Raw genomic sequence first — 12,929 nt, 5'->3', positions numbered from 1 at the left:
GAGAATTTCTTGGCTTTCTTGGCAACAAAATGGAAATCAGCAAAGAGATTTGGGCTTGAAGGAGGAGAGACACTTATTCCTGGCATGAAAGAAATGTTTGATCGAGCAGCTGATCTTGGGGTTGAGAGCATTGTCATGGGAATGGGAAGACTTAGGGCTTTCCTGGAGTACTCTTTTTGAGAATTTCTTGGCAACAAAATGGAAATCAGCAAAGAGATTTGGGCTTGAAGGAGGAGAGACACTTATTCCTGGCATGAAAGAAATGTTTGATCGAGCAGCTGATCTTGGGGTTGAGAGCATTGTCATGGGAATGGCACATAGGGGAAGACTTAATGTTTTAGGCAACGTGGTCCGGAAGCCACTTCGCCAGATCTTTTGTGAATTTAGTGGTGGCCAACCTCAGGATGAAGTTGGGCTATACACAGGAACTGGTGATGTTAAATATCACTTGGGAACATCGTATGATCGCCCAACTCGGGGTGGGAGAAGGTTACATTTGTCTCTGGTGGCGAATCCTAGTCACTTGGAAGCTGTCAATCCAGTTGTGGTTGGGAAAACTCGAGCAAAGCAGTATTTCTCGAATGATGTGGACAGGAAGAAGAATATGGGTGTGTTGATCCATGGAGATGGTAGTTTTGCTGGACAAGGTGTGGTCTATGAAACTCTTCACCTTAGTGCACTACCGAATTACACTACTGGTGGGACTATTCACATTGTGTTAAATAACCAAGTTGCATTTACAACTGATCCAAAGGCTGGAAGGTCTTCTCAATATAGCACTGATGTTGCTAAGGCCTTAAATGCTCCCATCTTTCATGTGAATGGTGATGATGTGGAAGCAGTTGTTCATGCCTGTGAACTTGCAGCCGAGTGGCGCCAGACTTTCCATTCGGATGTGGTCGTTGACTTGGTCTGCTACCGTCGATTTGGTCACAATGAAATTGATGAACCATCTTTTACACAGCCTAAAATGTATAAGGTTAGCCCCCTTGTTAATTATTCTAGTCCTTTTATATGCATGAGTCAATTAGATTTTTAATTGCATGAGCTATATACCTAGGTGATTCAAAACCATCCATCAGCTCTAGAGATTTATCAGAAGAAACTTTTGGAATCAGGGGAGGTGACACAGCAGGACATTGATAAGATACACAAGAAGGTCATGTCAATTCTAAATGAAGAATTCTTGGCTAGCAAAGATTATGTTCCAAAAAGAAGGGACTGGCTTTCTGCATATTGGTCCGGTTTCAAGTCACCAGAACAGCTTTCACGAATTCGGAACACTGGGTATGATAATTCCATGTTACAGTTACTTTGGAATATTTTCTATTGTTTCTAAAACACTGCTGAAATATGATCTATCCTGTGCAGAGTGAAACCGGAGATTTTAAAAAATGTTGGGAAAGCAATAACAATCTTACCTGAAAATTTCACTCCTCATAAAGCAGTAAAAAGAATTTATGAACAGCGTGCGAAAATGATCGAATCAGGAGAAGATATTGACTGGGGCTTTGCCGAGGCACTCGCTTTCGCTACATTGTTAGTCGAAGGTAACCATGTTCGGCTAAGTGGTCAGGATGTTGAAAGAGGAACATTTAGTCACCGCCATGCTGTAGTTCATGATCAGGCAACTGGGGAGCAATACTGCCCCCTAGACCATGTCATAAGTAACCAAAATGAAGAAATGTTTACTGTTAGCAACAGGTAATCTTCTTTCCGGGCATCTTGTGCATTTTAATTTTTGATGTTGAATGTCTTCATCTAAGAAATCTTTTTAATGGAATATGCAGCTCACTTTCTGAGTTTGGTGTTCTTGGATTTGAATTGGGTTACTCAATGGAGAATCCGAATTCGTTGGTGATCTGGGAGGCTCAATTTGGTGATTTTGCTAATGGTGCTCAAGTGATATTTGACAATTTCTTGAGTTCTGGTGAGTCTAAGTGGCTCCGTCAGACTGGACTGGTAGTGTTACTTCCGCATGGTTATGATGGTCAGGGACCTGAGCATTCTAGTGGAAGATTGGAACGTTATCTTCAGGTAATCTGTTATGAATCTATGTCATGATTTCTTTCGCTGCTCTTAATATTGAGTTCACCTTTCAATGTTTTATTCTTGGTAGTATTTAAATTAGCAAAGTTCTCTAATTTTCTTGCAGATGGCTGATGATAATCCTTATGTGATTCCTGTAATGGAGCCAACTCTTAGGAAACAAATTCAGGAGTGTAATTGGCAGGTTGTAAATGTTACAACTCCTGCAAATTTCTTCCATGTTCTAAGGCGGCAGGTCGGTATTGGCATAATGTTTTAGCTCATTCTGCTTAAAAGTTTATGTTGATTAATTTCTCCACCCTTCCCTTTTTCAGATACATAGAGAATTCCGTAAACCTCTAATTGTAATGTCCCCTAAGAACCTGCTTCGGCATAAGGATTGTAGATCACATTTATCTGAGTTTGATGATGTCCAAGGACACCCGGGTTTCGACAAACAGGGTACCAGATTTAAGCGCCTCATCAAAGATCAAAATAACCACTCTGATCTTGAGGAGGGTATCAGGCGTCTGGTACTCTGCTCTGGAAAGGTATGTTATTTATAATATGCTATGGCATCCATTAATATGTTTTTTCATAACACGTCTTAGTCTTTCTTTGGATTTTGTGAATTTTGCATAGGCTTTTTTCTCATTTTATTGTCTTAAATTTTTGCTTTTGGAAGTTAATGAGTATTAAATTTTAGACCTTTTGATCATAGAAGTTGTGATACTATCTGTCAAGAAATTAATTTTCCCAAAAACTTAAAGCTAATAGAAAGAGACGCATAAATAGTTATATTCTAAGTTTCTAACAGTAACGGCCAATATCTGGTATCCCTTGCAGGTTTATTATGAACTTGACGAACAACGACGAAAGCAAGATGCAAAAGATGTTGCAATCTGTAGGGTTGAGCAGCTATGTCCTTTCCCTTATGACCTCGTCCAACGAGAGCTCAAGCGATATCCAAGTAAGTATTTTCCAGCGATAGTAGTAATGAATCTACTTCCTTCCTGAATGCAACAACCAGTGGTTCAATTCAAAGCCAAATGATTGAATCTACTGACTATTTCACTCATTTGTGTGTTGTGTTATGGTAGATGCGGAAATTGTTTGGTGTCAAGAAGAGCCAATGAACATGGGGGCATACACTTATGTTCTACCGCGGCTTATAACGTCGTTGAAGGCTCTTGGCAGAGGAGGCTATGAAGACATCAATTATGTCGGTCGTGCTCCGTCTGCAGCTGTAGCCACTGGTTTTCTGAGTGTTCACCTTAAGGAGCAAGCTGAACTTGTTCAGAAAGCTATTCAGCCAGAACCAATCAACTACCCTTACTGAGGCTTTGCAGATATTTATACGTACATATATACATACATCCATAGATGAATTCAAGAGTGATGATGCACTTGATTTTACCTCCATATGTATGGAGCAATAATTGAGGGGTACTTCACATAATGATTCTTGTACAAACTTTTCACCCTTTACATTGTATGTTCTGCCTCTGACAAAATGCCAGGTGAGCTGAAATTCATGGCGAGTTAATAATTGATAACTTCCAGTGTTTTATATTTTATTTTATTTAAATTCCCAAGTGCCTCTTCCATAATTGTGGGGTGTTATATAGGTGATCCCTCAAGTTTGTATTATTTCTAAAGTTTCTTGGGTCTTCGGTAGGATGTCAAAGAAGATAATCAGAAAGGATGTTAAATTGACTCCAATGATGAGTATTGATTCATGATAGACTTATGACTAATCACAGACACAAGTTTAAATGTTCGGTCTATGAACAGTAACTCACTTATTGAATGGAACTTTTACCACCAAAACGAGAGGGAAAATGCTTGATATAAGCTATGCTATATCCATTCATTATTGGTCTAATATTATTTTGATTACAGAATTTAAGTTCCATTACAATACCTGACTAAAAAACTCTTTTTTTTATAAAAAAAAAAAACATTACAATGGAACACAACAAATCTACAATAAAGACAATTTCTTAAAACAAAAAATGACGTCGAATGATGGTCTGGCATCAGCATTCAGCAAAATTGAGCTAAACCGGAATATTGACCTAGGAAACTAAGAGCTCCTCATATATTAAAATAGTTTGTTCCCTGAAATGTGACAAGATATCTGCAAATTGCGAGGGAATGACAAAATCACCATATATATAAAAATCATTTCCAAAGAAAAAAAAATTGAGCTGCTATGTCATTGAGCTGCTATGCACTATGCACATATCACATATCTATCATTATTCTGAAAATCCAAGAAAAAAAAATGAGCTCAAGATGGTACAATCACTTCGTCCTTTCCATAGATCCGCTGAAGCTCCCGAGTTGCAGCTTGATATGATGCTGATAAAGGGGAATGTTCAAGCATGCAAATTAATAAGGTTACACCATAGATTTTCAGTTGTTAACCACAACGATGCAACTAAATTACCATTACCTTTCCAAATGCGGAAGTTCTTCTGGTTGATGGTAGAGCCAGATGCACTTTGAATTGCATCAAAAAGCATCTCCTGAGGAGAGCTTTTCAGCTCTTGAACAACAGCATAGATGGTTTTTCCATTGTCAAAATATATGTGATTGTTAGGGTGTTTGGTCTTGGCACCAGCATGACGCTCAAATTCATATGCATTAAGAGCCTTCATTACAGAATTTAATGTATGAGCACAACCTTGAGAATCATAAAATACCAAAGAAAGCAACAATTTGCAGTGCTAACCTTGGACTGTTTGCAGTCATCACATGAACACAGATATCCAGTTCCCTTTATGATTCCTCTGAGAGTTCTCTACCAAGAAAAATACCACATACACTGAAAGAAATTATTCATTATAAAAGAACAATGACACCCCTGAGAAGAAAGCAATATACTAGTAATTAGTTTACCTCTCTTGACCAGGAAACATATTTCACAGGAACACCATCAAAAATACCAGTTGATAACAAACTTTTAACATTTGAAGGAAAGTTGTTAGCAGAAGCCTTCTTGGTTGTCTTTGGATCTTTATTCTTAAGTGTAGAATCAGTACTAGGATTGGATTTTGGAGTGCTATCTGTAGGTAGTTCAGAGTTTGACTCAGTCACAGTCTTCTGCCCATCCAAATCACGAGAAGTCTGGTTGCCCATCAACAGATCATAACCACTAATGATCCCTCCATTAAGATTTCGTTCACAGCCCTCATGAACACTTCCAAAAGATATCGTATTTGCCTCACCCTTACTATGGTTTTCGGTCACTTGTAAGGAGTTGGAGTCTCCTTTCTCATGTGAAAGGACTGTCGATGCAATATTTGAATCTACCTTATCATATGTTGTACCTATCAACATTATATGATCAGTGCCCTTGTCATATGAAGCACCAATATTTATGAAATTTTCTCCGGATTTACTGTAGGTTGGACCCATTGACATAAAGTTCTCATGCCCCTTGTTATAAGAGGTAGCCAGAGATATCACATTGTCATCTTCCTTGTCATATGTTTGGCCCATTGATATGAAATTTCCATCTCCCCTGTCAAAGGGCTGATTCATTGATAAAATATTTTCATCCCCTTTGCAATAATTGTGCCCCATCAACATAAAACTACCATCCCCCTTACTGAAGGCATGATCCATTGGAACAAGATTGCCATTGGTCTTACTTATTGAGGTCTGCATAGAGATGGAATTATCATTTATATTGTTAAAGGTTGGGCCCAATGATATGTTTCCATCATCCTTGCTATACCCAGAACCTATTGACATTAAACAATTATCAGCATTGCCATAGGAGTTCCCCATGGATGAAGGCATACAACTGTCAGAATCTCTTACTTGATTAACTTTGACTTTTCTGATTCCACCGAAATTGAGACATGGTGAAGGGTCCTCAATATTATGGGATATTGATAAACCCACTGATGGATTATTAACATATTGATTCTCAAAATCCTTGCTTCCTGTGTTCAAGTTACCACTTCTAATTGATGTCATGTTCTTATCAACCATATTGAGAGCTCGTAGCTCAGATCCAAAGAGACGGTCAGAAAATTGTCCTGTAACTGAATGAAATCCTGAATTGATGTCCCATGGAGAAATGTTTACATGAGAAACTCCTGAAATTGGGTTCCCGTTAACAGATTCAACTGCCTGCCTTTTAATGTTGCTGAATACTTGCAGTTCACCTGAATCCATAAACCACTGATGACCACGCTTTTGTTCAGTTCTAGAAACATTCTCATATCCCATATTTTCTTCAGTTAAGCAGCCAGTATCCTGTGCCGTCCAGAAGTTTTTATGCTGAAAAGATTGCAAAAAAAAAAAAAAGGCTAAAAATGTTTATCTTTATAGGCAAAAAATGCAGTATAAAATAATGATAAACAGCAAAACAAACTCCAATGTATATGGCAGGCAAAGTAAATACCCTTAAACCAAAGTTTTTTACGTAGTTTCTAGTAACAAGTTATACTATCCCATCCACAAAGTTTGAATAATATGTTTTACCATTGTCCACAAAAGTTTATTACACTACATATTTTCTCATCAACCACCACTATAGATTACAAGCAGCACATTGAACATAACATATACAAAAGGACAGTTACATAACTCTCACCAGCCAGGCAGCCACCAAAGCCACCATAAAAGTTTGATACTAGAATATTTTTTTGTTCCCCTCTAACAAGATTCAACCTACATTTGATTTGTATGAGTACCGACTTTTGTGTAGCTTCAACATAAATTTCCCAAATTAAAACCCTAAGATGCCTCATATTTAAAGAAACTGGAAATAAAACCAATCGAGGCACAGAATCATCACATCTATGCTGTAGCAGCAGCATTTATTTTTTGAATGTACAGCATAATACCATAAACTGGTCATTTTAATTTGTCATATTGATAGCATGGTGACTTGTGAGCACAACGAAGGAACACTTAATCTGTGTAATATCATATACGATTTTCAAGCAAACATCATATAATATGAGCATTAAAACATAATATTAAATAATTAAACGCTAAGAAATTAAGATTCAGAGTTGGCATTTGCATGCAAACGGTATCCGTATATCATAGTTTGGAAAGTACCATTTTTTTTTCTCTGGCAAATGTTTCAAATGACTCAAATGATTCACCACAGCAACTATTCAGAGGAGACCTTCCCAGTTCTCACTCTCTCAGTAATGCAAACTTTCTCTTCTACCAAAAGACTCTCAATTCCACTATATACATTCGTCCACCACACCTTAAATTCAAGGTTCTAACTTTATCAAACTAATCTGCAGGGAAAAAAAAACATATAAAAAAACAAAATAAACCTAAAATATAATAGTAAGAGCAATTGAGCTAATAACCGATTAAAAATTTAAAATAGAGATAGACCGCAGTTCAGTGGTTGGCGGAACTACAAGGATGATGAAATCGCCGGAATGATCGGCAAATAAATCTGGCGGCGGCCGGAGAAAGAATGAGAAAACGATCGCAGAGAAGTGAGAGAGGGAACAAGCTGAAGTGTGAGAGAGTATTGGGCTTCAAAGTAAGCTAAACGATTAGTATACACTGCGGGAGTCCACAATCTCCTCTTCTGGACCGTCTCATAATGTTCGTACACGTGGATAAAAGGAAAGGTTTATTTAAGATTTTGCTCTTTTTTGTCAAATTTAACTATTTAAGTATTTTTTTAGAACAGATATTAATAAGATTATTTCATATATTATTTATGGTAAATATAATTGATTAAAAAGAACAACACTGTGACGTGCACCGAACCTGGGCCAGTGTGGCCTAACTAGTAAACGGGTACTGATAACTCATTTTAATTAGTTGTCCTCTGTTTTTGGGCCGAATTTGGTTTAGCAGATATCATTATGCGAAAGAAACAAGAACAACCAAGACCCAAAAATAATAATAAAAAAAAACAACAACAAATACCAGAAAAATAAAAATCATATTCCAAGACCCAAAAAAAAATCATATTCATAAACAGGCTGGAAGTAAATCAAGCAAATGAATATTGAGTTTGGTTCACGACTCGACTTATTAACAATCGAGTTTATTTTTTAACTTCGAACTTGACTTACTAAAAATTCACGAACGAATTCAAATAACAAAATATAATCTTGGCTCATTTAATTTATGAACTTAATTTCAAGTTCAAACTCGGCTCATCAGCTCACGAATTCAGCTGATTGAGCTATTAATAAATAGAGTTCGAGATGGCTTAACTCACTTCCGGCTCTATTCATAAAGATACATACACAAAAATCTTATTTTAGTTTTAGAAATTTAATTTTGAAACTGCAAACGGATATATCTAAAGAACAGATCGATATAATTGAATAAATAATTACATTTTATATTGATTACATAAATAATAACATTGACTAAATTTTACATTGACTGTATTTTATATATTGACTATATATTAATTATAAATTTTTTATTCATGTCTTACATCAAAATTATATATAAAGAATTACTATAAAGTTTTAATATATATATATATATAATCGAGTCAGCTCCCGATGCTAATGAGCTGCTCGGATCATTTAATTTATGAACTTAATTTCAAGTTTAAACGTGTCTCACTAGCTCACGAGTTTAGCTTATTGAACTATTTGAACTGACTTAACTCACTTCCAGCGCTATTAGTAAAGATCCGCATCTGTCATACAAAAAAAACATCTAATTTTAGTTTTAAAAATTCAATTTTGATATTGCTTCTAACAAAATGGATATAAATGAATAAACAACTATATTTTACATTGACGACATGAATAATAACATTAACTATATTTTATATTAACTGTATGAATAATAACATTGATTGTAACAATATATCTAAAAAAATAACTACATTTTACATTGACTGCACATGAATAATTATCTAACAGAACGGATATAATTAAATAATTGTGTAAAATATTTTAACATTATTAGCACATCAAAATTAAACTTTAATTCTAAATATTAATTTCTCCTTTTTATTTCCTCCATTTCCCATATTCAAAATTACTCCAATAAACAATATATTGTATGCATTACAAGTATTTTATTTATTTTTATTACATGATATTTTTTACAAATGATTATTGTAACTATTAACATATACCTGTACCTGTTAAGTCAGGCTTCATTATTATGGACATCAATCTGATTGATTTATAAAGCAAATATACTTCTACGTCTTTACATTGATGATGATGCATATAACTTCTATGCCTCTATTCTATTATATAAATTAAAGTGGTTGGATTATATATTTTTTAATTGCTTTGTTTCACATTCTTATATATTTTCCTATTTTATTCTTATAAAACCTAACACCCAAGCTTTCACATGCATGCGCTTCAGTTTTCACCTCCAATGCGGTTTCCTATTGTTAATAATAATTCCATAATATCGGTACAAATATTACAATATTACCTTTTTCTGTATACAAATGTCAAAAATGATATGTTAGGTTTGGTCAGTATTTAATTTGTAATGGAATAATTTAAGTTATGTATGCGCAAATCAAGATCACATTAATAATTAGAACTAGCCATATATAGTTCCAACCTTTTATTAGTAGATTGATACATGGACATGCCAATACCACTCCCTTATTCTAACTACCCTATTATGTAGCTTGCTTATACGAATGATTATGATCTTTCTTTTTGCATCTTGTAAACATGATTATAATTAGCATTTAAGTTCCACGTCAGGAAAAAAAACGCATTAAATCTACTAAAAATATACTGGATTATCTTTAGCATTTGAGTTAAATTTTAATTTCGTCTTTAATCTTTAAAATATTTTATTTTTATTTTAAATATTTTATTTTATCTTATTTTAATTTTATAATACTTAAAAAAATATAATTTATTTGCAATTCATATCAATTCCCTTTTCTCTATCATGGACGTAAGTGGAAATGAAATAAAATATTTTAAACATTAAAAAATAACAATATAATTTAATTTAAATATTAAAAATTAAATGAGTACTTTATTCTAAAAAGAACTATGCAAGAAAATGAGAAATCAGTTAAATCGTGAACATCCAAATAACTGATTCAATAAACTTTTATAAACTAAGTACTTGTGTCAGATAGAGTTTGACCAAAAAGATAATGGAGGCTGTATCTCTGACTTGTCCTAGTTTACGTGTCACTACCTATTGGCCGTCCTATTCAATGCATTCACCCAATCCAATAACCAGTAATCCTCTTATTTAATAAAGATTATGTCACTTAATATGTACCTGATCTAGAAGATATCTTAGTGTGACTCACAAGTTACATATAGTATTAATTAGACTGGTACTATTTTGTCAATGCTAAATACCGAATTACTGATGGGGATACACGCCCAAAAATAAATAATTCTTTAGCCTATGGGTTGGTCATATAAATAGAAAGTCTAGAAGGAGATTAATTTTCCAAGTAATAACCAACTCAACACATGCATAGATAGTTAGATACAGGCCGGGGGCACCCCCATCTAGAAGGCATAGTTAATATTTTGTTTTCCATTTAAAATGTGCCTTCCACAATCTCAACCCTAATTTAAAATAATCATCTGATTATCTAGTGAAATGATCATCTAACATTTATTAATTGTATATATTTAAATTGAATTAAATAAAATAACCATCTACATATCGAATAAATTAAACATCTAGCATCTAAATTCGTCAATCTTCAACCCACTCAAGTAAAGTACGACGACAGCAACAACCCGGACACAAAATCTTCGATCCTCTCTATTAGACTATCCGCAAAATTTCTTCCCTTTAAAATCATCAATTCGAACACAAATGCACCGAAGATCGAGTGGATTCCAATCAGATCCGTCACGAATCTTCATCGCCGGTCGAATAACCGTCATCATGAAGATGACGAACATCAAGTCAGAGAGGAGAACCCAACACAGACACCAGGGGGCCTTGTGGCCGCCGCTGCCGTTGACCTTTTCGGCGAGTGCTACAGCGAGGGCGAAGAGGATCCAGGCCGCGACGTCGTTGAAGGTGGCGACGACCATGGCGGTTTTGGACTGCGCAACGGATGCAACATGCGTGAAGGAGTGTCTTCATCGGATGTTTTCGGACAGTTAGATGGCATCGAGTTGCGTTCTGGATGGTGGATGGTGGTGATCTTCGCTGCGTCAGTTCGGAGATAGTAAAAGAGATTGCCGAAGAGGAAGAAGCTGCAGCACGTTCTTCGCACGCGCAAAATGAAAAAGTACGTAACTTCTGCATAACAAAATTCTTATGTTTTTAAAATTTAAAATTTGAAATGGTTAAGAATTAATTATTAAATGATTATAATTTTAATTTTATTCCGATTATAATTTTCTAATAATCAAATTCTTATTTTTTAAAATTTAAAATTATTAAGAATTAATTAAATTAATTATTAATTAATTATAATTTCGATTTTATATATATTGTACATATTATACACTAAATTCGTTGTGTGCCTGTGCTTTCTCTCTTAAGAATTAGAGAATGGCAGGCTTGAATAGCATAATGACCCCTCCATATAATGTGTATGTATGTTGTTGCTGTGACAGTAGTAGTCAAAGTAAATGTAGAAAGGCCTTACATCAACCCAATTGCAGCACCACTCGTATATGCTTACGTCACACTCACAAACTCAAACACATTCCTACTTTCCTAGAAAAGTCAAACTGCAAACTGTCTTAATCAATCTCTCTCCCCCCGCGTTTATAAATCAAACCCACCAAACCAACCAACCCTAAACCCTCACTTCTTCTTTTTTATCATTTCAAACTTGAAACAAACTAAACCCGATGATGACGTGGACCATGAAGAGAGAAAGAGAGGCTGAAAGCATAGCCATGGCCAACTATCTCATGCTGCTTTCTGGTGGTGGAGGACTTGAGAGAACCACCACCACCACCAGCAACAACCGTGTATTCGAGTGCAAGACATGTAACAGGCAATTCTCGTCGTTTCAGGCATTAGGAGGCCACCGTGCAAGCCACAAGAAGCCGAGGCTCATGAACGGAGAAGACAGCAGTAGTGATGATAGCCATGGCTCTCCGGCAAAGCCTAAGACTCACGAGTGCTCCGTTTGCGGCTTGGAGTTCGCCATTGGCCAAGCTTTGGGTGGCCACATGAGGCGTCACAGAACAGCACCGCCACCGCCACCACCGCCACCTTCTTCAGACGTGACTAGCAATAATAAAAGAAAGAGAGAAGTTATGTTTGTGGATCTGAACTTGACTCCCTTTGAGAATGATTTGGCATTCTTGAAGATTGGACAACCAACAATAACTCATCCTCCTAACTTGGTCCATTGTTTGTAACTACTTCTGCTACACATCCAGCTTAGTTATTAGCTTTTTGGAGATACTTATTTTAATTTATTTATTAAACTTAATTAGTGTATGTATGTATACCAGAAAAAGCCATAGCTGCTAGCTCCTCCCCTCCATCGATACTCTATCTTCTTAGCTTCCATTTCTTTCTTACTTTATTCTATTTGTAAATTAATCACTTCTTTTTTCTATTATTATTATTGTTCGTTCTATTGGATTTATATACCGACGATGCGAATTCTTCTTCTTCTTCATATAAAAGAAAATTCTGCACATCTTGTTCGTTTATTTAATACTACTGTCTGGCTAAGATGATTTGATTAATTAGCAGCATCGATGCTAACTACAAGATAACTAATAGGTAGGAATGCTTCCACATTGCAAATTAGTGTAAAATATATGTCGCTTATGCATGTTACTTTTAACTATGGATAATCAAAAATACTTTTTTTTTTTTGGTGACTTCAAAAAAAAATACTATTTGTATACTAAAATTAACCACTAATAAAAATATATAAATATATATATATAGTTTAATTTATTTTAATATTTATATTGATAATATACACGTAACAT

General features: G+C 35.2%; 3 protein-coding genes across 5 annotated transcripts in view; 2 read left to right on the top strand and 1 right to left on the bottom strand.

The window, feature by feature from the left end:
* Positions 1-3,610, top strand: part of LOC107616226 (2-oxoglutarate dehydrogenase, mitochondrial) — a 9,624-nt gene extending 6,014 nt beyond the window's left edge. Inside the window, exons 4-11 of the mRNA XM_021110920.1 lie at positions 156-979; positions 1,061-1,287; positions 1,372-1,704; positions 1,791-2,037; positions 2,156-2,284; positions 2,364-2,579; positions 2,875-2,998; positions 3,129-3,610. Of these exons, the coding sequence (XP_020966579.1) occupies positions 156-979; positions 1,061-1,287; positions 1,372-1,704; positions 1,791-2,037; positions 2,156-2,284; positions 2,364-2,579; positions 2,875-2,998; positions 3,129-3,367 (2,339 nt within the window). The 3' untranslated portion in view covers positions 3,368-3,610. The remainder of the gene's footprint in view (positions 1-155; positions 980-1,060; positions 1,288-1,371; positions 1,705-1,790; positions 2,038-2,155; positions 2,285-2,363; positions 2,580-2,874; positions 2,999-3,128) is intronic.
* On the bottom strand, positions 3,982-7,569 carry LOC107618705. Of its 3 annotated transcripts, none has more exons than XM_021110919.1 (6): positions 7,408-7,568; positions 7,114-7,304; positions 4,933-6,324; positions 4,766-4,834; positions 4,487-4,685; positions 3,982-4,168 (listed from the first exon to the last, which is right to left on the bottom strand). In XM_021110919.1, exons 2-6 carry the CDS (start codon positions 7,114-7,116, stop codon positions 4,107-4,109), a joined length of 1,725 nt encoding a protein of 574 aa, XP_020966578.1. In that variant the 5' UTR covers positions 7,117-7,304; positions 7,408-7,568; the 3' UTR covers positions 3,982-4,106. The 3 variants fall into 3 exon arrangements, with proteins under 3 accessions (XP_020966578.1, XP_016176325.1, XP_016176326.1); XM_016320839.2 differs by having other exon boundaries at positions 3,982-4,392; positions 7,408-7,566; XM_016320840.2 differs by lacking the exons at positions 3,982-4,168; positions 4,487-4,685 and having other exon boundaries at positions 4,766-4,858; positions 7,408-7,569.
* LOC107616702 (zinc finger protein ZAT11) lies at positions 11,756-12,624 on the top strand. The gene has a single exon (XM_016318646.2). It carries the CDS (start codon positions 11,823-11,825, stop codon positions 12,339-12,341), a length of 519 nt encoding a protein of 172 aa, XP_016174132.1. The 5' UTR covers positions 11,756-11,822; the 3' UTR covers positions 12,342-12,624.

This window comes from Arachis ipaensis, chromosome B09 (genome assembly GCF_000816755.2).
Source record: "Arachis ipaensis cultivar K30076 chromosome B09, Araip1.1, whole genome shotgun sequence".
NCBI lineage: Eukaryota > Viridiplantae > Streptophyta > Magnoliopsida > Fabales > Fabaceae > Arachis > Arachis ipaensis.
This window is presented reverse-complemented; position numbering and strand designations above follow the sequence as displayed.

Excerpts from the sequence above, each read along its gene's own strand:
- LOC107618705 (XM_016320839.2), bottom strand. Across the intron at positions 4,686-4,765 it reads ATGACTGCAAACAGTCCAAG|GCTCTTAATGCATATGAATT; the intron begins GTTAGCACTGCA and ends TCTGTAATGAAG. Across the intron at positions 4,393-4,486 it reads GAACTTCCGCATTTGGAAAG|CATCATATCAAGCTGCAACT; the intron begins GTAATGGTAATT and ends CCCCTTTATCAG.
- LOC107616702 (XM_016318646.2), top strand. The coding sequence starts at position 11,823 with ATGATGACGTGGACCATGAAGAGAGAAAGAGAGGCTGAAAGCATAGCC.